This window comes from Thalassophryne amazonica, chromosome 7, assembly GCF_902500255.1.
Source record: "Thalassophryne amazonica chromosome 7, fThaAma1.1, whole genome shotgun sequence".
Classification (NCBI taxonomy): domain Eukaryota; kingdom Metazoa; phylum Chordata; class Actinopteri; order Batrachoidiformes; family Batrachoididae; genus Thalassophryne; species Thalassophryne amazonica.
In genome coordinates, this window is record NC_047109.1 from 75,790,343 (window position 1) to 75,814,599 (window position 24,257).

At 38.5% G+C, this 24,257-nt stretch overlaps 1 protein-coding gene across 2 annotated transcripts; it reads right to left on the minus strand.

Annotated features, from left to right (window-relative positions):
• Positions 1–2,102: 2,102 nt before the first annotated feature.
• LOC117514218 (transient receptor potential cation channel subfamily V member 5-like) lies at positions 2,103–22,427 on the minus strand. 2 transcript variants are annotated; one of them, XM_034174572.1, is made up of 17 exons: positions 22,332–22,427; positions 21,526–21,673; positions 20,671–20,768; positions 20,460–20,582; positions 20,208–20,348; positions 18,342–18,440; positions 18,055–18,230; positions 17,828–17,974; positions 17,052–17,131; positions 16,827–16,962; positions 16,141–16,227; positions 15,962–16,038; positions 12,610–12,775; positions 12,357–12,423; positions 11,989–12,257; positions 5,905–6,011; positions 2,103–2,982 (listed from the first exon to the last, which is right to left on the minus strand). In XM_034174572.1, exons 2-17 carry the CDS (start codon positions 21,654–21,656, stop codon positions 2,733–2,735), a joined length of 2,154 nt encoding a protein of 717 aa, XP_034030463.1. In that variant the 5' UTR covers positions 21,657–21,673; positions 22,332–22,427; the 3' UTR covers positions 2,103–2,732. The 2 variants fall into 2 exon arrangements, with proteins under 2 accessions (XP_034030463.1, XP_034030464.1); XM_034174573.1 differs by having other exon boundaries at positions 21,526–21,705; positions 22,332–22,404.
• Between the last annotated feature and the right edge of the window lie 1,830 nt (positions 22,428–24,257).

Genomic DNA, 24,257 nt, shown 5'->3' on the forward strand with positions numbered 1-24,257 from the left:
TGATACAGACCCCTGACTAAGTTAATAAATTTATCTCCAAAACCGAAATGTTTTAAGACAGAAAAAATAAAATGGTGTTCAACAGAATCAAAAGCTTTATAAAAATCTAAAAAAAATAAATAAATAAATCCTTTATCAGTGATCAGCTCCCTATATTAATTATATCCATTACCAACCTAATATTGTTGTGGATTGATCTTCCTTTTAAAAAGCCAGATTGTGATTCTGCAACAATATTTGAGATTCCAGTCTGAAGGAGCATAGTAAATACACCATTGACCACATCATCCCAGTTACAGGTGAAGTGTCTTCATAAGTGTGCTGCTGACCTGTGTGTTCTTTAGGTTACAGTGAATATACTAATTAATTTCAAGCACAGTGATTGAGAATCTGAGGAAACATCTCATACCCAACTCATTAATCAGAATGAAATACCTGAATCTGTTCAGAAATTCCATCAGAATGACGAGGGTGGTGTAATCCTTTGCGGTGGCAGATAGGAAAATATTAGCACCCATTATCCATGTAAATGTTCAAACAGATTGCCCTCTAGATAGTCCCTCAAAGGTTTATCACTGTTTAAAGGAAGTGGAACAGAAGCATGTTGTGTCTTACCGGCTTGACAATTGTTAGAATTTTTATAAGGATGCATGGTCTTGGGGATTATGGAGTGTATCAAAGACAATTCATGGCCGATATTAGTTTGTTGAACACTTGTATAAAGGTCAAGTCGGAGCTTGTGCTGGTGCCTAATATGTGTTATTACATCAACCACACATTGGAACCACCCTGGGTCCTGGATGTCCAGCATGCAGCCAGACAGAGAACTGGTCCAACCCTGCCTCTGGAAAGTAACCATCTATCTGTTGCAGCCATGTGAAACATGGGCGTCTTGTTGGCCTTCTCTCGCTGCTTGGATCCTCAGCACGCAACCACCTGTATGCTAGATCATACACAGAGAAATGCGTCACATCGCATATGGCCAAAATGTCAGAGCAGAAGTTCCCTCATAATGCAAGTGGTACTCCTTATTTGTTTGTTTAACACAGTCATTAGAGTGGCAACCAAGGATCCTTCAGAGAGACCTCGTACAAATGATATCTAGCAGTCACCTTAGCTGACTGGTTAGTGTAAAGGTCCCAGTACTTTAAGACAGGAAGCACCATTTGCCTAAAGACTTGGACCTTCATTCTCCTGCAATGACGTCAGCATCACCAAACACCTCTGTTCAAATGATGTCATGAATCATTCGTTCTTCCCAAGTGTCTGATTTCAAAGGCCGAGGACTCAGAGACGTGAATGTCACTGCGGCGCCTTGTACGTACAAAGTGACACCCTTTAATCCCACTTTGTTCTTTGCATAATCACATATAATTGTGCATTAAAAACAAATCAAAACAGTAAAACCTTGACATAACCTTGAATTAAATTAAATGAACGAACCACTCTATTCAAAGCCTTCCTTTCTTTAGCAGTGGCATTTCCAAACCATGCAGTTGTAGAGTTTGTAAGAAGACTTTCAATGCAGCTGTGATAAAAATTTAAGAATTTTCTCTGTTTTCTACAGCATAATACTGCAAGAAAAAAAACTGCACCATTAAATATAATAGAAGAACTAAACCAGCTGAGTCCTTTTGTTGCATGTGTTCAGTAAATCTAATCAACACTTTGATTTGATTTGAGTTGTTTATTTAGCACAAAATAAAATTCGAACAAAAAATTATATATAAACATAAAACAATAAAAGAGAGAGAGAGAAAAAAGATACAATATAAATAATGTGCAAGGGAGTGGTGGAAGCCAAAAAGGCTTATCGAAAACCCGACTTCCGAACAAAAGCAAACAAAGCACAGCAGTATACAACAGTATTACACCAGTTTATCTCGAATAATATAAACAAGTCAGTGTAAATAATCCTGCAGGATCACTGCTTTTATACCACTTTTATATCTATATAAAGTGATGGATGGATTTACATTTACATTAGATGTACTGTATCATTCCAAGATTTGACACCATGATATCTGATGTGATGCTGATAACGAGTCACTCTACGCAAAGGTAAATGCAAATGTGCAGCCTGCCTGGTCGGATAATTATGAAGTTGATGGTTATGCACAAAATTATATTTGATGAAGGAAGGCCACTTAATATCATAGAGAGCTCTGAAAACAAAAGTACAGGTCAGGAAAATCTTTATGTGGAAGATATTTAAGAGCTGCAATTTAAAAAACAGAGCAGCAGTAGCTATTCAAACAATTTTTTTCTGTAGAAGAAATATTTTGTTTATATAAGTTGCAAAGGTACTTCCCCATACAATATTACAATAACTTAAATAGGGATAAACTAAACTGTAATATAATGTTAAAAGACATTTGTGATGTACTAAATGTCTTATTTTGCTTATGATTCCTGTTAACTTGGTTATTTTTTTACAAACATGATCAATATGTTCTTTCCAACACAGTTTCTCATCTATCCACACACCCAAGACCCTTGATGTTACTTCACTGTTGATGCAAATTTTCATTAAACCATGATTAAATTTTTTATTGCCAGCAAATAACATAAAATTAGACTTTTATTTACATTCAGCGATAATTTATTGTCTTTGAACCAGATTGAATAATTCAAAAGATAGTTATTTAAGATACTAACCAACGCTTGTGCACAGAATGCTAATATGTACAGTAGACTGCAGAATAACTGGAGGTGACACAGAGAACAGAGACCTAGACGTATTTGATGACTTGGTCTTCCTCCTGCTCCATGTCCAAACCCAAAGCACGGTGGCGGATCAGCTGCCAGCCTGTCAGAGAACTCCTTCGTTTGGGTCTCAGCTTGGGGGTTCCTGACATTGATCCCTTTATTGTATCAGTCTTCCCCAATGTTTCTTTTATTTTGCCGTTTTCCTCTTCTTTGGAAAAGGCTTCGATGTAGGGTTGCAACTTTAGCACCATTGGGTCATTTCTGTCCTCAACACTACAAAGATAATGAAAACGATCACTATGGTGTTCAGTGTGCGTGTTCAGCAAAACATTAACATCTTCACATTTCTGCATTATCAACTCCTCCTGTTGTGGCTAAAATGACCCTACTTTCTAGTTTTTATTGCAAATAGATTTTCATGACTTCAAATGTCTCCACCTAATATCAGGATCTGCCACCCTTAGAGTAGTGTCTCACAGGGCTGTGACAAATTGCGAAAGGCATTCGTATGGGAGCTCCCGAAATTTGTGTGTGTGTGAGCATGGCTTTGATCACGTGAAAACCGGGGAGAGCTGATGACTGCCCTTTGGCGTGCTTATGTATTATGAGTCAAGGATGAATGCTGCGAAAACCGAAAGTTGATAGGACAAATATTTTTGGAGAAATCAGCAATTTTAGCTAACCAATAAACAATGGATGCTGTGCTACAATGCAACATGAGAGTTCTGGGTTGTGAGGTTTTAAATGTTATTGTGGTTTATGTTAGTTTAACAGTGTTGTTAAGTGCTAATAATTAATTGTGTTTTTGGAGCTCAATTGGTTTAGTCAGTTTAGATAAGTCTCATGTTGCTATTACCATGAGTAACTTAAGTTTCATGTTGGTACCATGAGTCAAATGTGTAGTGGTTTTAATGTCTTCAGCCACTGTCTTTGTTTGTCAAATTAAAAGTGCCTGCAGCTATGCATGCATGCAATTCGATCACAGAGAACCTGTGAACAGCTGATGTGCCGTTTGGTATGCTTATGTATTTTGGGTCAAGGATGTACGCTGCCAAAATGGAACAATGGATGTTACAAACTACCTTCTGGACTCACACGCCATAAGTCATCTTTAATATAAAAGGTGCGAGTGATTTTTAAGGTTAATGTAAGTACATAATATAATTGTAAATATGTTAAAAATACATGGATGATGCAAGAAAGTGAAAACACATTTCTGTTGTGATCCATTTAAAAATCAAATGATAAAATAGAAATAAAATAATAATAGTGTGTATGATAACAAGAACCTAAACAATTTCTAAATACATTAAGGCAGCAAATTAACATTAAAAAATTACATAATTAATAGGAAAAGAGTTGAGTTTTTCTTCTAAAAATTGTTGAGGTCCAAGGTTCTAAAACACTCTGGACTCGTGGGGCATCTCGAACCCTTCTCTAGCGGGCACAATAATTAATTATTTAGTTTTATTATTTATTTTATTATTTACAGGGCTTTGCCTTCCGTGGCTATATTGTTGGGTATTTCCACAGCCTCTTTTCACATATAAGCAGCATAACAGCAGCCCACAGCCATCCTGAGCACTTTGTTTGTAAATGTGTTGCACATTCAGTGTGATTCTAGTGAAAACTATCGCTACTCACCAACAGTCGTGGCCTAGTGAGATAGTACCAAAACCCATTTATTTCATCTGCCAAGAAAGGTTGTGTTTTCATTGCTGTTTGTCAGTAGGATATCTCAACAATACATAAATGGATTTTAATGGATTTTTTGCATTTTGTAACAGTCAAGACTTTGACAATAACTTAATGTCCTTTATTTTTTTTATTTTTATTTAACCTTTATTTTACCAGGTAAGCCAATTGAGAACCAATTCTCATTTGCAATGGCGACCTGGCCAAGAGGCAGCGTAAGCAGACAGCACAAAAACATGACACAAACATTCATATAAAAAAAAAAAAAACACAATGCAAAATAAACAGAGTCACTAGTTTACATCAAAGCAAACAAGTTAAAAACAGGTACACTGATCATGGAGCACAGAATGCAATGAATTTTTAAAGGTACTGATTGAAACAAACGAGCTGAGTTTAAGTGATAACTGTAACTGATTCCAGTCATTTGTGACGGAAAACTGGAACGAGAAGCGACCAAAGTAAGTACGGGTTTTAGGGACAACTAGATTAATTAAACTGCTTGAGTGCAATGTACGGACAGAATTATGGATCAGAAGAAGAGAACGAAGATATAGTGGAGTTTTACCAATTAGAGTTTTGTAGATGAGAAGGTACCAGTTGACCAGTCTGCGGGAGTGAAGGGAGGGCCAGTTGACTAGTGAATACAGGTTACAATGATGAGTGTGAAATGGAGCACCAGTAACAAAACAGATAGCAGAATGGTAAATAACATCTAATTTGTGAAGAATGGTTTTAGCAGCAGACCTGTAGATGACGTCTCCATAATCAAAGATGATTATTAAATTAGTGTAGATATTTAACCCATGACACTCAACATTCGTTCTGATATTTCCCCTCGGGCGGGGGTCAGTTTGAAATAAATAATATCACCAGGAATAAATGTTGTATGTAATCATAATATGCAAGAACCCTACACTATGCACCTTTAAGGTTTGTCAAAACCTGATTTTAAAGTTCATTTAGAGCTCATTTGCCTTTTAAGCTTTTTTTTTTTAAACAGAAAAGTATGTTACTATTAAGCATTTTGAAAAATGTCATGTCCATTTAGAAATTAGTAGGCTATAAAAGATTACTTAAGATAACCAATATATTAAAGCATTGTTTTTGTGTAATGAGGCCAAAAGACTAAGGCAATGTGATATGTACGAGTATTTAATTAAGTTTTAAGACAAGATTCCGCTGTGTCCCCAGGGTTGTGCAAGCAGTTAGTGTGGGTGCAAAGTAACAGGAAGACAGAGGTCGGGAATGAGAGGAACAGTAGTAGACAGTAAACAAGTATTGATCAGTATGTCTGGTATTTATATTTGCAAATTGTTTTTCTTTTTTACTTTCACTTTTGATAGTGTGTGTGCTTCTACCCCCCTGTGTGCTGCTATACAATGCTGCTGGAACCTCACTATCCCTGAGGGCGTCTTCCTAAAGCGATCACTAAGGTTTTATCTAATTTAATCTAATCTACTCTAATCATCTGTTCCAAAACGTACAGTATTGTCTTACCGGAGATACCAACAGTTCTTCAAGCCATAGGTGAGGCCACACACCCCGAGCCGTGGCCAAAGACAGCGAGGCAACCTCCTTTCCAGCATCAGAGTCGTGGCTACCACCTGTATAACATCATTATTTTAGCTGTAACCTTACAGATTACGGCTGTGCATGCCCCCCCCACCCAACATAATGTAAACAAAGATGTTGGTAATTCATCAAGAAAATTTCTCTTAGCATGAATAATGGCATTTCAGTGTTAATATCCATCAAATCTGCATTGGCACCTAAAAAGGCAAATTACATATGTTACAAGCTTACTTTACTTGTAAAATATGTAATTTATGCATCAAACAAATCTTACCAGTGTTATGAGCACTCAGCCTGTCCATCTCTTTGTTAAACTTCATTAACACGTATAATCAATCAGCTTCACTGTTTGTTTGGTGGATACATTATGAGTCTAGTTAATCTGGAACTGTGACGTGGCACAAAATAGACATTAGGAATTAGCCATAAAAAACTCATCAGGGTGAGAAAGAATGTGGGTAAACATAACAGCAGTATGTCAGAAATGATACAGCTAACACTAGCTCAAATGCAGGTACAATTAATTTAACAGTTCATATGAATTGCCAATATCAGCTAGCACAGCTAGCGTCACTTTTAGCAGCTATTTGGAATTGCTTTGTATCACTATTAAACTCAACAGCACAGTGTGTGACCTTGTTGCCAACTTTGACAAAGCTCCATTTGAAACCCTCTGTGTTCTTGGGATGTACGATTACTGTGTGTTTCAAAGGTTAAAAAGAAGTCAGCTGGCCACAGAGCTTTCTCCTTATCATGGCCCTGTTCTGTGGAAGAGTGCCTGCTGATATTAAACAGTCTGATTCCCGCGACTCATTCAAATTCAGGTTAAGATTCATTTGTTCTCTTTTTTGTATGATTAATATAGACTTACCTGTCCATTCTAAATTTTATGCTAATAGTAAATAAAACTTGTGCCAAGTCAACATGCAGATGCATATTGGATCTGCTGTGGCAACCCCAAGCGAAAAAGGGAGGAACTGAAAGAAATTAGTTTTCATAAATGGAGCTGGGTTTGTTAGTGAGATATAGGGTTACACCACTGTCACTCACATTAGCATCCTATCCTTTTTTTTATATATATTTTTTGCTGCTGTAAATATCACCCCTGAGAACTCCCAGGTGTAGCAAGATGGCCTCGATTAGACCTGATTAAATAAAATATATTAATCCTCTCTCAACCCACAAAAACCCACTGGATGCAGAAACTGCATTTCCACCTCAGTGGAGAAATTCCTAAGTCATCTGGAGATCTTCAGATAAGTTTTGGAGACATCACCCCTGGTTGAACACTGCCTTCCAGAGAAAAACAAGGTTGTAATTCGTGAACTACATGACATGATAATGGCTTAACATCAGAATCTGAGCTTCTCCAGGACCGGAGAACCCAAAACTTTTATGATCAAGATAAGACAGGAACTCTCCTCATCCAGGGGGGGACCCTTTCCCCACAAGCGGATGGGCCATAAATTGTAGATTCTTTACAACTAACTTCTATCTTGAATAAAACAAAGAGAAGACCTTTGGTTTGAAATAAGAATTTACATCAGTATGTCTCTCATTTATATCTAAAGACTTATAATGTTGTTGCATTTATTATTCAAACGAAATGCTTTGCATGTAGTTATTCCATGTATTGATGTGCTCATGTTAACTGATGTGTGTGTGTGTGTGTGTGACCTTTCGGTTGTATCTAAAATGCTGATGTTGAAGTACTCTGTTTATCCAAAGGATGTGTTTAAATGTCTCGTAATAATGTGTTCATTTGGTGCCTTAGAACAAATAGTATTTCAAATTAATTAATGTGTGTAAATAGTTTTGAATCATTCTACCTGCTCATAAGGACATTGAAGTGTCAGAGATTCCCACACCCTAACTGGGCGGAGTTTGGTGACGTAAGTCCCACTTTAAAGTTAGAACAGAGTCTTTCCCTCTCCCGTTCTTCCTCTCGCTCTCTCTGCTTTCCCTCTTTGCAAACGCTTAATTTTATGTTGGGCCAGAGCCTTTGCTAAGCTAAACTACCTGTGGCATTATTCATTCATTCTTTACCTTTGGGACAATTTACGTTAACATGACGGCTTTAAGGCGCGTCAAGCTTTTGAATTTTTAAGAGAACTTCCGAGCTGAGCTTTTCAAATTAAGAGCGAATTTACAGAAAAAGCGACTTTTCCTTTTTCATTCAATTTCCAACGCTCTTATTAAAGTTTTACTTTTTCTAAAGTCACAAAGACTTTTATTTGGCTCCAACCATTTTGAAAGCTACTAATAACCATTTTCAACAAACACCTCCCACCCCTGGGTCACTGCAAGCTGACAACCTTCGCTGATTCCACACCTGACTGCATCAGCCAGTGAAACCAGCTGACACCAGCCCAGGGATCACAACGGGGACACCTCTGAGTAAATATTTTCTGCTGTGGTTTATTTTGGGTACAGAAGGAAACTCTTGGTCAACCGTATTGAAGAATTCATGATTTTCAGATCAGAGATTGATTAAACCAAATCGAGACCGATTAATTAAACTGAGACTGATTAATTAAATTGAGGCTAATCAGTTAATTAATGCTGTAACTCAGAATGACCTATCCTTGGAAATAGGTGGTGCCCCATTAATGCTTAAATAATAAGTATTAAACCCTAAATCAATTATTTTGGTGACCCATTATTTTGGGGCCTAATCCAGTCTAATTAAATTTGGGAGTTTAATTACTTATTCACTACAACTAAATGCTACATATAATTGGTCCCCGTAGTGAGGCCTGAATATATCAATCAATCAATTTTTTTTATATAGCGCCAAATCACAACAAACAGTTGCCCCAAGGCGCTTTATATTGTAAGGCAAGGCCATACAATAATTATGTAAAACCCCAACGGTCAAAACGACCCCCTGTGAGCAAGCACTTGGCTACAGTGGGAAGGAAAAACTCCCTTTTTAACAGCAAGAAACCTCCAGCAGAACCAGGCTCAGGGAGGGGCAGTCTTTCTGCTGGGGACTGGTTGGGGCTGAGGGAGAGAACCAGGAAAAAGACATGCTGTGGAGGGGAGCAGAGATCGATCACTAATGATTAAATGCAGAGTGGTGCATACAGAGCAAAAGAGAAAGAAACAGTGCATCATGGGAACCCCCCAGCAGTCTACGTCTATAGCAGCATAACTAATGGATGGTTCAGGGTCACCTGATCCAGCCCTAACTATAAGCTTTAGCAAAAAGGAAAGTTTTAAGCCTAATCTTAAAGTAGAGAGGGTTGTCTGTCTCCCTGATCTGAATTGGGAGCTGGTTTCCACAGGAGAGGAGCCTGAAAGTCTGAAGGCTCTGCCTCCCATTATACTCTTACAAACCCTAGGAACTACAAGTAAGCCTGCAGTCTGAGAGCGAAGCGCTCTATTGGGGTGATATGGTACTACGAGGTCCCTAAGATAAGATGGGACCTGATTATTCAAAACCTTATAAGTAAGAAGAAGAATTTTAAATTCTATTCTAGAATTAACAGGAAGCCAATGAAGAGAGGCCAATATGGGTGAGATATGCTCTCTCCTTCTAGTCCCCGTCAGTACTCTAGCTGCAGCATTTTGAATTAACTGAAGGCTTTTTAGGGAACTTTTAGGACAACCTGATAATAATTAATTACAATAGTCCAGCCTAGAGGAAATAAATGCATGAATTAGTTTTTCAGCATCACTCTGAGACAAGACCTTTCTGATTTTAGAGATATTGCGTAAATGCAAAAAAGCAGTCCTACATATTTGTTTAATATGCGCTTTGAATGACATATCCTGATCAAAAATGACTCCAAGATTTCTCACAGTATTACTAGAGGTCAGGGTAATGCCATCCACAGTAAGGATCTGGTTAGACACCATGTTTCTAAGATTTGTGGGGCCAAGTACAATAACTTCAGTTTTATCTGAGTTTAAAAGCAGGAAATTAGAGGTCATCCATGTCTTTATATCTGTAAGACAATCCTGCAGTTTAGCTAATTGGTGTGTGTCCTCTGGCTTCATGGATAGATAAAGCTGGGTATCATCTGCGTAACAATGAAAATTTAAGCAATACCGTCTAATAATACTGCCTAAGGGAAGCATGTATAAAGTGAATAAAATTGGTCCTAGCACAGAACCTTGTGGAACTCCATAATTAACTTTAGTCTGTGAAGAAGATTCCCCATTTACATGAACAAATTGTAATCTATTAAACAAATATGATTCAAACCACCGCAGCGCAGTGCCTTTAATACCTATGGCATGCTCTAATCTCTGTAATAAAATTTTATGGTCAACAGTATCAAAAGCAGCACTGAGGTCTAACAGAACAAGCACAGAGATGAGTCCACTGTCTGAGGCCATAAGAAGATCATTTGTAACCTTCACTAATGCCGTTTCTGTACTATGATGAATTCTAAAACCTGACTGAAACTCTTCAAATAGACCATTCCTCTGCAGATGATCAGTTAGCTGTTTTACAACTACCCTTTCAAGAATTTTTGAGAGAAAAGGAAGGTTGGAGATTGGCCTATAATTAGCTAAGATAGCTGGGTCAAGTGATGGCTTTTTAAGTAATGGTTTAATTACTGCCACCTTAAAAGCCTGTGGTACATAGCCAACTAACAAAGATAGATTGATCATATTTAAGATCGAAGCATTAAATAATGGTAGGGCTTCCTTGAGCAGCCTGGTAGGAATGGGGTCTAATAAACATGTTGATGGTTTGGATGAAGTAACTAATGAAAATAACTCAGACAGAACAATCGGAGAGAAAGAGTCTAACCAAATACCGGCATCACTGAAAGCAGCCAAAGATAACGATACGTCTTTGGGATGGTTATGAGTAATTTTTTCTCTAATAGTTAAAATTTTGTTAGCAAAGAAAGTCATGAAGTCATTACTAGTTAAAGTTAATGGAATACTCAGCTCAATAGAGCTCTGACTCTTTGTCAGCCTGGCTACAGTGCTGAAAAGAAACCTGGGGTTGTTCTTATTTTCTTCAATTAGTGATGAGTAGAAAGATGTCCTAGCTTTACGGAGGGCTTTTTTCTAGAGCAACAGACTCTTTTTCCAGGCTAAGTGAAGATCTTCTAAATTAGTGAGACGCCATTTCCTCTCCAACTTACGGGTTATCTGCTTTAAGCTACGAGTTTGTGAGTTATACCACGGAGTCAGGCACTTCTGATTTAAAGCTCTCTTTTTTTAGAGGAGCTACAGCATCCAAAGTTGTCTTCAATGAGGATGTAAAACTATTGACGAGATACTCTATCTCACTTACAGAGTTTAGGTAGCTACTCTGCACTGTGTTGGTATATGGCATTAGAGAACATAAAGAAGGAATCATATCCTTAAACCTAGTTACAGCGCTTTCTGAAAGACTTCTAGTGTAATGAAACTTATTCCCCACTGCTGGGTAGTCCATCAGAGTAAATGTAAATGTTATTAAGAAATGATCAGACAGAAGGGAGTTTTCAGGGAATACTGTTAAGTCTTCTATTTCCATACCATAAGTCAGAACAAGATCTAAGATATGATTAAAGTGGTGGGTGGACTCATTTACTTTTTGAGCAAAGCCAATAGAGTCTAATAATAGATTAAATGCAGTGTTGAGGCTGTCATTCTCAGCATCTGTGTATATATGTAAAGCAAAGTGTCTCCACTCAAATCACCAATAATTAACATTTGCTACATTATTATTTGGTGCCCGCGTGAGGCTTCATTATTAATATTCACTACATTGTTATTTGGTGTCCCGTGTGGAGGCATTGATATTCGTTACACAGGGGTAAACCTCTGAAGTGTAATGTATCCATGACAACACTCAAACTGGTTCTACCCCATCATTTCAAAATGGCCACCTTGGGTTTTCAAGACCAGTCTGAGTGTAATGTGTAGAGTTTTTCCATATTTGTGTGCAGAGATGATATCTTAAACAAACCGACAACAACAACAAAACAAAGAAGTAATGACCCGCCGTGAACCTTGATTGGAGTAAGTGAATATAGAAAATGAATGAATGAAGGTTACCTGAGTCCTCCAGAGCTCATCTCTCTCTTCAGCCACCCTCCCTTGTGTGTCACTCATCATGTCTGTCAGTAGATTAAGTAGAAGAATGCAAGACACCACAGAGAAGGCACAGTGCAGGACATGGACGATGGAGGGCGTAGTGATGGTGTGGTCCACTGGCAGGTCAATGGGGCCCAAACTGAGCTCAAACTCAGAGAAGAGAGTGATGGGAAAGGAACGATATGCAGGCAACGACCCAGGCTTCTGGGTCATGTAGACCACCCACAAGGCTGAGACAGAAATAAAGAGGAGGATAAGTGATGAATAGCTATTTTAAGTCTTTGTCAAGGGTAAAGTTATCTTATGGACGTTGACTAGAATGTACTCACCAGTGGAAAAACCAATGAGCATAATGAAACTCAGCCACATAAACTTGGTCAGATCTCCAAATATAACCTAAGAGAAAATGAGACACAAGATACCTCAGTCTGGAAATAGAATTCTGTGAATGTCAGAAACTCAAACAAATATTCACATATCCGCTATAAGAACACACGGTTACAGGTTACTGTGACGATCTTCATGAACCACAGATATATGGATATAACGTAAAGATTGGGCCAAGTTCACGGTAACACCCACCTTTTGTATCACGATGACATGAGGGCCGAGCGTTTCAAAACCTCGGGCGAAGAACATGACATTGCTCCAGCCCAGGACTAAACACAGAGCCATCACCACAGCCTCTCCGTTCAGCCCGCTGACTCTGAGCACGCACAGCAGCACCACCAAGCACGCATAACTGATACTATTCAAAATAACAACAGAACAACAGTTAGAGGGCATTTCAGCACATTTGACTTTAGCCTGGAGAGCTCAGGGTTGCTTGTCACACTGTTTATATTTTTCCTTCCTACAAGGTGCTATTCAAATCTGACAGAATCATCAGTTTCAGCCTTGGGCACATTGTTCACCAATGTGGTTCTCTTAAAGGAGCCATATTGTACAACATCTATTTGAAGATGAATGTTATTGTCAAGTTCCCACAGTTTTTTATCTGTGTATGTTCCAAGAAAAAAGTAGTCCTAAAATGGCTTGTTTTAGAATTTTGTGACATAGAAGACCTTAACTCCTGCTTGATCTATGAGACCTTCCCACTGTGGAATGGAGAAGTCAAGATGCCCCAGTATGGTGAGCAGCTGCTGCTTTAAATTAAACAGACTGCTTCATAGAATCATGAAAATAGCCTGATTTCAGGAAACATCATTTCAGTGCCTTTTTCTGGTTCCAGTGTTTGAATTTAGAATGGGTGGCACACACACACAAAAAATTGTGTCTAACATGGGCCATTTAAAGCCACATGAAGAAGTTAATAATTACTTCCACCAGTAAAGTTGGAGGAGGTTATGTTTTCGCCCCTGTTTGTTTGTTTGTTTGTCTGTATGATTAGGAGCAACCTGGAACCCACAAGTTTTCATATACCATTATGATTTTTTTTTTTTTTTTTTACTGAAGATTCGTATCCTGATAAGCAAGAACTGATTACATTTTCAAGGTCAAATGGCAGTCAGGAAAAAAAATGGTAAAACTTGACTAAGTGATGTCAAAGACAAATTAAACATAAATTACATTTCACGAAAGTCATTTTCCCTTTCATATAAATAGAAGATAAATCAACCTACTCCAGCTATAATTATAACTCAGTGTTCTCAAGCTAGGACTAATGGAGTAGGTGAGTGGAGTGAGTCAGCAAAATTTTCATGACTCCATAAAAGGTACTGCATATCTGCGTGCATATCTACGCGTAGCTTTGAAATTTGGGGTTTAGGCCATACTGGCATCTGTTAGGATGTAAAATGAAAGTAAATAATCATTAGTTCATCAGTCCTGCACAGTCTGTCACTGGGTATTAACAGAGTAAAGTACCCAGGAACCTGTATAGTTAAATAGTATGGTATTACCTTTAATCCCAAACAGTTTTCTAGTCTTTCATGTGCCATTTTCTGCTACAAATGCCTTGTATTACTGCATCTCAGTCATCCGGGACCTCTCTCCTACCTTTGTCCTTTGTCTGAATCCACTCACGTTTATCGATTTTGTTAAAATTATTTTCACCATAGATAAAGCAACATGCAATTTATGCAGTTTACAACACAAACAGCTCTCCTGCTTACAACTTTTGTTGAAAGGTTTTCTTGCAACAACTGACTCATGGTTTCCACAGTCCCCTTTGGCGATCACAATTGAAAAGGCGTGTGTGTCGTGACTGTTCTGACTATAGACTGGTTGTCACCGTCTCCTGTGGATGTCTCACAGACTGAGATGTGTCTACGTGTTCAGTGTAAATTGGTGTATTATGCCATTAATATTTGCTGTTATTCACTCCTCACATTTTTCAAACTAGTAGTAGTTAGTTTCCTCCGTCCCAAATAGGCCACATACTATTTTTCTTTCAGAGTGTGTGAATCAGTCAAACTACAACCCCTGGCAAAAATTATGGAATCACCGGCCTCGGAGGATGTTCATTCAGTTGTTTAATTTTGTAGAAAAAAAGCAGATCACAGACATGACACAAAACTAAAGTCATTTCAAATGGCAACTTTCTGGCTTTAAGAAACACTATAAGAAATCAAGAAAAAAAGATTGTGGCAATCAGTAACGGTTACTTTTTTAGACCAAGCAGAGGAAAAAAATATGGAATCACTCAATTCTGAGGAAAAAATTATGGAATCACCCTGTAAATTTTCATCCCCAAAACTAACACCTGCATCATATCAGATCTGCTCGTTAGTCTGCATCTAAAAAGGAGTGATCACACCTTGGAGAGCTGTTGCACCAAGTGGACTGACATGAATCATGGCTCCAACACGAGAGATGTCAATGAAACAAAGGAGAGGATTATCAAACTCTTAAAAGAGAGTAAATCATCATGCAATGTTGCAAAAGATGTTGGTTGTTCACAGTCAGGTATGTCTAAACTCTGGACCAAATACAAACAACATGGGAAGGTTGTTAAAGGCAAACATACTGGTAGACCAAGGAAGACATCAAAGCGTCAAGACAGAAAACTTAAAGCAATATGTCTCAAAAATCGAAAAATGTACAACAAAACAAATGAGGAACGAATGGGAGGAAACTGGAGTCAACGTCTGTGACCGAACTGTAAGAAACCGCCTAAAGGAAATGGGATTTACATACAGAAAAACTAAACGAAAGCCATCATTAACACCTAAACAGAAAAAAACAAGGTTACAATGGGCTAAGGAAAAGCAATCGTGGACTGTGGATGACTGGATGAAAGTCATATTCAGTGATGAATCTCAAATCTGCATTGGGCAAGGTGATGATGCTGGAACTTTTGTTTGGTGCCGTTCCAATGAGATTTATAAAGATGACTGCCTGAAGAGAACATGTAAATTTCCACAGTCATTGATGATATGGGGCTGCATGTCAGGTAAAGGCACTGGGGAGATGGCTGTCATTACATCATCAATAAATGCACAAGTTTATGTTGATATTTTGGACAATTGAAAGGATGTTTGGGGATGATGAAATCATTTTTCAAGGTGATAATGCATCTTGCCATAGAGCAAAAACTGCAAAAACATTCCTTGCAAAAAGACACATAGGGTCAATGTCATGGCATAGGGTCAGTGTCAATGAGCAGATCTGATTTGATGCAGGTGTTAATTTGGGGGATGAAAATTTACAGGGTGATTCCATAATTTTTTCCTCAGGGGTTGTAGTAGCCTTGACGTTATATGCGGTGGGGTTGTATGTATGAATCAAAGTAAGCTTAATCTAGGAAATGTTATTTCTCCCATACACTTAACTTTTCCGTGTATACCAAAAATTATTTTGCTGAAGAAACTATTATTGTCACATTCAGTGGATAGGTAGGACTGTGTGTAGAGCATTCCTGGTCTTCCTGGTATTGGCTAAGGTTTATGATGTTAACATTCTGCATTACCATGGGCAGTATATAGTAACTTACAGGATGACATGGAAAGGGCCTCCCAGTGCTGTCTGGCCAAAGTAACGCTTTGCTCCTACTCTCAGTATATCAGGGATCTGTTGCATTTGCAAAAAAAAAAAAACAACATAACTATATAACAGGTATTGCAATACACTGTGATGTAAATGAATTATTCATTAGAAGATGCATGAATTCACCTCAAGCAAAAGGATGGCAAAAGCTCCCAGAACACTGATTATCTCTCCAACCAGCCGCAAGCTGTCCTCATAGGTTGTATAACTCTCCTGAGGACCACAGAGATGTAATTTATAGTATCATTAAAAGGATATTTGTACCAAACTGTGAAATTCAGCTGCATGCTTCAGCTTTAACAGTTGTAACAAATATAATCCAATATATATACAATATAGCCTTTACTGTCATTGTACATATTTCATACATACAATGAAATTTGTATGTAACCCATTCTAATTTCAGTTAGACACAATCCAACCACTAGGAGCAGTGGGCAGCCACAGTCCGGCGCCCGGGGACCAACTGCAGATGTAGAGACGCTGCCTTGGTCAGGGGCAGAGAAAGAAACAGACCCTAAATAACCATGTTGTTTTTTGATTGTGGGAGGAAACTGGAGTGCCCAGAGGAAACCCGTGTGGGTTTCACAGACACGGAGTTTCACAGTTTAAATGGCAAAGTCAACAAGAAACAATAGTTTAATTACGTGCAAATATGTTTGTTTATTTTGCATATTCAAATCAGCATTCTGGGATTTTACAACTGAGTCTGTAGCTTTAATCTGGCCTGTATTATTTAGAATAAATACAAACTCACATTGAATCAACTACTCATAAAAGAGCACATTTATGCAATCAGCGCTCAAACACACCTCAAGTGTTTTCTGGACTAGGATGGTTTTGTCCATGTCTGACTGTGTGTAGTTCTCTGGAGCATTCTTTAGAGGGCGATATACACAACACAGAGTGAAGGTCCCAATGTACAGCAGGTAGAGCAGCATTAGCAGCCTGTGTTTAAAAAAATAATTAAAAGAGTACTATAACTCAAATCTCAACGTTTTTTTGTCCAAATTCTGGCCTTCAGAACCTTTTCTTACCTGAAATAATGTTTCCCATAGAGGTTCCATTTAAGACTAACCAGCTGTCTCACAGGGGTCACTTCCAATACCCTTCTTGCCTGGAGAAAAAACAAAACAAAAACAATAAATAAATAAATAAAACAAGAATAACTTTTTATGCCTTCTCTGCACTATGCATAGGCACCAGTTTTTGTTGGAATTTTGTCAATGTTTTCAAAACTATACACTTTTAAAGAGTGTGCAGTAGCCAGTCAGAAAATGGATGATTCAGTTTTCCTTAAGCCACCATGGCAGCCATCTTGGATATGTAAACATGGTTGCTCAAAATGTACGTTTTTCAATATCTTAGCTTTTAGATGACCAGTCTCTTGATTCTGGTGGCTAAGTACGCATTTTCAGAGCAAAGAAATCCAATTACAAAAATGCATGTCTGGGTAAAGTCACATATACAAATCCAAGATGGCCACCCATAAATGTAACTTTCATCCACATTAACATTTTTGTAATCAGCACCACTGGATGTCTTTGCCCTAAAAATGTGTATTTAACTACTAGAATCATGATCCTAAGTTGATCTTAAAGCTTTTTAAGCTACCACTTTTTCCACCCAACCTGACCACCATGGTGGTTTCTGGGAAAATGCAATCATCCATTTTCTGATTGGCTATTGCATGTACTTTCCAAAAGTGTATATATAATTTTACTACTCTCCACAGAATTCCAATGAAATGACATAATAAAACTATATGAAAACAAAGCATTCTGTAATGTACTCAGAATGCTACACACTGTACCTCTCTCTGTGGGCTGCCCACGATTAGTTCCAGCACTGACATATTGTCAGCCCATGAGTCGATCTCAGTCAGGTCATACAGGTTAGAAGTCAAAGGGCCCAAATACCACTGGACGACTCGCCTTTTGTTAACGAAGTGCTGAAAAGCCTGAGACAGGACAAAGACAGAGAAAGTGATGTCACATTCACAAGTTGTACACCTTCGAGCTCCTAAGATGCTTCACTTACCACAATGTTTCCCTCTTTGGCTGCCAGTTTGAAAGGAGTAAGGCCTCTGTAGTTGGTCACCATGTCTAGTGGCATTGTTTGGTCCAACTCTGCATCGTGTCCCATAATCAGGTCCATAATCTGGCAAGCTATTGTCTTAGTGGGCTGCAGAACCAAAATGTGAAGCACTGTGTTACCTGCAGAGATGAGAACAAGAAAGAAAGAGCAGAATAGAACCATGAAGAAGGAAATCAATAGAGCTGATACAGTATTTGGACACGAGCTTAATTAATAAAGTAACATCATACCACGGTAATCCTGGACTCTGGTACTGGCTCCAGCATCAATGATCATGGAGATAATGTTTTCATTCCCAGTACATGCAGCAAATGACAGGATGTGCTCTCCTAATAACCAAATGGAAAAGTTACAAGAACACCTTCTAGACCATGAAAAACACATCAAAACAGCAGTGCTCAATATATTTATTAATGCTTTCTGAAAATTTGGGATAAATTATGGACATTTTTGTAAAAAGCATTTACACACTGAGTAAAGCAAACATGACTTAAATATGAATATCGGTTGCACAGCTCACTTAGAAACACGAGAAAATGATTCTGATAATGTGCAAGCGATATGCATATTTATGTCGTGTAAATACAACAGACTGTTTTTCAGTGTTGATGCTTCTAGCATTAAACAGAAACACAATTCTTTTGTCTTTAAGTGTTTTTAAAGCCAAAAAATATGTTGGCCATATAAAATTCATGATATACACATAAAGGATGTGGAGACTTATAATGCTATAAAATGCAATATTTTTGCCAGTCAGGTTTTATGTTTATGTATTTTGTTGATGTATCAGTCCTGATTATTTTAATTTTTGCTGTAAAGAACCTCAGAGACAACAAGAAAAAAAGACAATATTATGTCATAAATAAATAAATCCTTGTAAATAACAAGACATTACTCGTTTTGTGCAAATGCGTGCTCTGTACACATAATGCTCTGCAACGTTTTAGGCATTGACATTTGCCTTTTGCCTGCCCTGGTTGTTCAGGGTGGACACAGCAGATCCAGTACAAATCTGCACTGGGATTTGGCTCAAGTTTTATGAATACTCTTCCTAACACAAATTCAGTTCTACACGGAGAAACACACACAGCCCCCCTGGTCTTCTGAAGCAATCTTCCACCTGAGTACCATTCAGGACCAACTCTTATGCACCAACAATCCTGAATTAAAAAAATAAATAAGCAAAATAAACAAATGTTCAGAAATTTGTATTAAACATTTGTTGGGGGTGTATTTTATAAAATAAATCAAATTAGATATCAAGCTATAAGTGCATTAAAATGAATAAGAAAAGGAAGCTGTGCAGTTAGTCCCACAAAACAGGAACTGAACGGAGGATGATTCTTGTTTCTTGCAACAAGACAAGAGTCTGAGTTAGTGACTAATCAGCACAAAGGTGACTCACGATTGACATCTTTAAATAGCTTTGGGAGGGGTTAATGAAGAAATTGCAGACCTGCCGCTTCTGAAAAGCAGCGAAGCAGCAGGTCACAGCGCTGCTTCGTTGCTTCAAGCTTCAAGGAGCCCCACAAGCAGGGAATCATTAAGCAAAAATTGCTCTGTAATTTATATCTGTAGCATGGCCCAAGCAGAGGGTCAACCCTTTGAGTCTGGTCTCCTTGAGGTTTCTTCCTCAGAGGGAGTTTTTTTTCCTTACCACTGTTGCCTGTGTGCTTGCTCTGGGGGTTAGTAAGGTTAGACCTTGTGTGAAGCGCCTTGAGGCAACTCTGTTGTGATTTGGCGCTATATAAATGAAAATAAATTGAAATTGAAAAATTTAAACATTTTTATCGTATTAAAGATTATTTTTTCAAATAGCGACGCCCATTAATGTGCAATGCCTCTGATACCACGTTTGCTAAGTGAAGTGAGCAAATCAGTCGCTGTCATACTCTGTAATCTACAAGTACCAAAGTAGCATTTCTAATTAGAATTTTGGGCTTCTAATCAAACTGTTTTGTCACCAGAAAAGCCAGTAAATATATCCAGCATTGTTAGGTGATTTGAACATTCCACCAACCTTAACATGACTACAAAGCCTCATTTGGAATTTGGCACCTGAAATATACACTTTAAAATTGCTTATGCTGATTTACCGTAGTATATAAGACCACTGATCCTCTTCCTGAAGTAGAGGCCGGTGACTCTGGGGTTTACCACATCTCCACCACGGCTGATCAGCTGATGGACCAGATTGATGTTCTGATTCACCACAGCAATGTGAAGAGGAGTAACACCTGAGACAGATCAATGTGACCGACTCAGAAATATCATCAAATCACTTGATTTCGACATGCATATGTTTTCTGACTTCACGGTGCGGAAGCTGTACTTGCGTGCATGTCAACCTTGAAAAAGTTCAGAGGTCATGGGTTCATTGATGAGTTCAGGAGCTCCCTCCATCAGTGCCACAGCAGCGTCCTGGTTTTCGTTCATCACGGCGATATGAAGTGCCGTCTCCCCCAGAGCACCTGCAAGGTGTGAGTTTTCCAGCTGAATAAACACACAGTGCTGACACCACCACACGCCAACATTTAAACTCTGGGCCATTAATCTCACCTCGCTCGAAGATGTTAGTGGATGCACAACTTAGCAGTTTCTTGATGCAGCCCTCACTATTGTTTTTAGCCGCATAAAAGAGAGGAATCTCATTCATTCTGAGGAAAAGACACAAAAGAAACATTTAATTTGACACAGAACAACAAAACTAATTACATTAGACCAACTCATCGGGTTTATTCTCTTATCGTGCACGTGTTTTGTGGAATGATCTCCCTGTATCAATAAAACAGTCAGATTCTACAGATATTTTTATGTCCAGACTTAAGACGCACTTATTTTCCCTTTCATATGGCTAGCATAGTGGCATAGTATGGTATTATGCTTTTTACTCTTTTAAATTCATTTTATTAGGAAATGGAGTGGTCGCAGCCTCAACTTTAAAGGTTTTTAGTGAAGCTTAGGGCTAGTGGCCGGCGATCACCTTAGTATTTCTTCTGTTTTTCTTGTTGCTTAATGCAGACAAATTATACCTTAATTTTTGTCTTTCTGCTGCCTGATTCTGTTTTATTTTCTCTCTCTGTTTGAGGTGCGGCTCCATCCAGAAGTGAGAGTGGGTGTCCTCTTCTGCAAGCCTCTCGTCCTGGACACGAGCATGGACTTCCAAAATTTCCTGTATATTTGTATTATCAACTGTGTCAGTAGCATGGCCCAAGCAGAGGGTCACCCCTTTGAGTCTGGTCTGCTTGAGGTTTCTTCCTCAAATCATCAGAGGGAGTTTCTCCTTGCCACTGTTGCCTGTGTGCTTGCTCTAGGGTTTGGTAAGGTTCGAACTCACTTGTGTGAAGCACCTTGAGGAACTTTTTTTGTGATTTGATGCTATATAAATAAATTGAAATAAACTGAATTTCTTACTGTTTGGTGTGGAGCAGAAATGTCTCATCCAACATCTCATTCCATCCTTTCTTGTTCTGAAGGCGAAACCTCAGCTGGCTCCACCAGTGATTGAGCTCACTTGGAGCAGATCTGGTGAGTGCCCGAGACATTGTCACCTGTTTTGTGACTCGAAGAAAGAACTGGAAGATAAGGCTGAGGCTGAAGAAAAACAGAATAAATCTACATCTATGAATGGAGACAAGTCTACTAATATTGAGTCAGAGTTAAGACCAAGACCTGAAAGCACAGAGTGCGAGTCAAGACTAAGACTTAATCTTTGGAAGTGGTGAAATCAAGTCAATACCATGACATAAAAAATACAAGTCTGATCTTACAGAACTTAAATTCTGCACTATGCTTCTTTTTGAAGGTCGTGCTGAAAATTAAGTTTTTGTGATTTACGAAACCAGATTTAACAAGAACAGATTATTCACTCATTCTTAGTGTTCAGTGGGACCAACAGATTCAACAGAGCATTGCACAATAGGATCTGCTATCAAATATAGGACCAGCCAGCACAATATGAATTAATGTATTGATTTTGTTATTATAATTTTTAATTAACGTGTATACTTCTTCTAGACAGAGGCTGAGTCAAGATCAAATAGAACTGCTTCCAATTCCGAGACCAAGTAAGTGAAAAGGAGGTCTTGAGTACTACAAAACTATCAACACCATCAGGCAGGTGTCACATTGACCACAAAACTCTTGATATATAATTAATTTAGTTCCATTTTATCCAAAATCTGTACAATAAATCAAATCAGAAGAAGTCTCATGCTTACTGTTAAAGAAGGAAACTGTGGCTCCACTTCTTGCAGAGATGTTTAATCATAACAGCAAAACCTAAAATGTCCCACTGCTCTGAAGAGAGGTGAAAATGACCATTATATATCACACCGCCGTGAGGGAGGAGACACGAGCTGGGCCTGAGGATGAATGGGTGGAGAGGGCGGAGTGAACAGGGGACAGGTACGACAGAAAGAGAGAGCTGTAATGAGCAGGTTTCCTGTCACCTCCGGTCAGGAATCCCACAAGGAGAGAGTTGTGATTTAAAATTTAAGAGACAGCCAAACAAGAAACTCGCTTCCAGCATCACGGTGATTTAAAATGACTGAGTTGAAGGTGAAGCGATGTGATCCTTGTGTCCAGTCCTGTCTACATTCCCTAACTGCCACCAAAACCTGCATGACCACTATGAAGAGCTGCAACTTTAGGACTCTCACCAGCCACGTTTCGCTCATTGCTCCTCGTGCACCTGTTTGGAAATCGCAAGCATGTGTCCAAGCTATTATGGTATGTTGCGTGGGGTATATTCGATTTGCTTAATGATTGATAGGATTATCAAACATGCTGGATCTTGTACACACATACAAACTTATTTCATTCACAATGACTTAACATGTTGCGCACCATTGATGTGTCAACAGGAAGGCTCACAAACACGGTAATTGTCACGTTACAAAGACCATAATCACCATTTGGAGGTTGGCAACATGGTGTCCGATGAGGGCATGTCACTTTCATCGAATGTCCTGAAAACAAAGCCAATGTTTCATTTCATTCGATGAAATTACCACTTTGCATTCGAGGAGTTAGTTTGTCAAATATTCAGCCAAGTGATAATCATTCCCAAACGGATGAAATGTTTGTGAATCAGGTGACATGAACATTTGAAGATATAGGGTTTTTCTGTGTGCAGGTATATTTTTGGTACCATTTATAGAATGTGAGTCAGAAGCTGGTTGTCCGCGGGATAAACGGTTTAGTTGGACTCTATAGGAAGCCCGTCTAATGGCTGCAGATGTGGCCATCATTTATTATTGTGGAGATAATAGCTGTTTACCCAACTGTTTACCCAGCGGCATCTGTAAGCGCTGTCATAAAGACCAGTGGTTTCTGTTCTGTCAATGTCTTTATAAAGAAACAATAACACCATTAAAAACATGATTTTGTGGTCAACGGGTATTCCATCATTTCTTTCACAACACTGTAAATTACAGCACGATGCTGCAAATGGGTAATTTCAGATGTCGCTGCTTCATTTACATTTATGACATGCTCTGTTTAGGAGCAGCTGGACACAACACAGATCAGTGTTAATAATTAAAACAATCAAACAAACATAAATTCATATTTTTTATTCCAATACTGATTTTAAATAATGTTTTGTAGGTCAGGAACAATGCTAATCAAATAACCAAACCTGTATTTAAATAACCCAGATGACTTTTTGAAAAATATTTTTTCTTAAAAAATATTTTTCTGTTCCCTTGTAGCAGTACAGGTTACTATACTGTGGTCAGATGTATAATTCACCCTACGTTGTTTTAGTATGGCAGGTATCAGTTGTGTGTAAGCAGTCCTGTTATCGCTGCAGATCTGCTCTGATATCGCCCGCCAATGTGGGAACCTGGTGTCTGTTCTCTGATTACTGCTGACTCCGGCAGATTCCAACCTGTGATTCCACTCAAATTTGCTGATCAGTGGAACCTGAAAGAAAATGAAGTTCACCGTTTGACATTTTGAAGGTCATCTACTGTGCACCAAGGTGAATATATTTTCATTGCTTTCATCAAGGAGAATGGATTTTTGGCAAAAGCTACGTAGTGTTCAGTTTCTTTCTGATAGCAAAATTGAAAAGTTGGCGTAATATTGTTTGTTGCAAGAGGAGGAACTCAGTATATACTTTAGATGATCCACATTAAATG

What these genes read in the sequence shown, in the direction of transcription:
- LOC117514218 (XM_034174572.1), bottom strand. Translation starts at nt 21,656, where the DNA reads ATGTCTCGGGCACTCACCAGATCTGCTCCAAGTGAGCTCAATCACTGG. An exon ending in CCAAAGAGGGAAACATTGTG is followed by an intron (nt 17,975 to 18,054) that starts GTAAGTGAAGCA and finishes GTCCTGTCTCAG; the next exon opens with GCTTTTCAGCACTTCGTTAA. An exon ending in AAGAACTGTTGGTATCTCCG is followed by an intron (nt 2,983 to 5,904) that starts GTAAGACAATAC and finishes TTATCTTTGTAG; the next exon opens with TGTTGAGGACAGAAATGACC.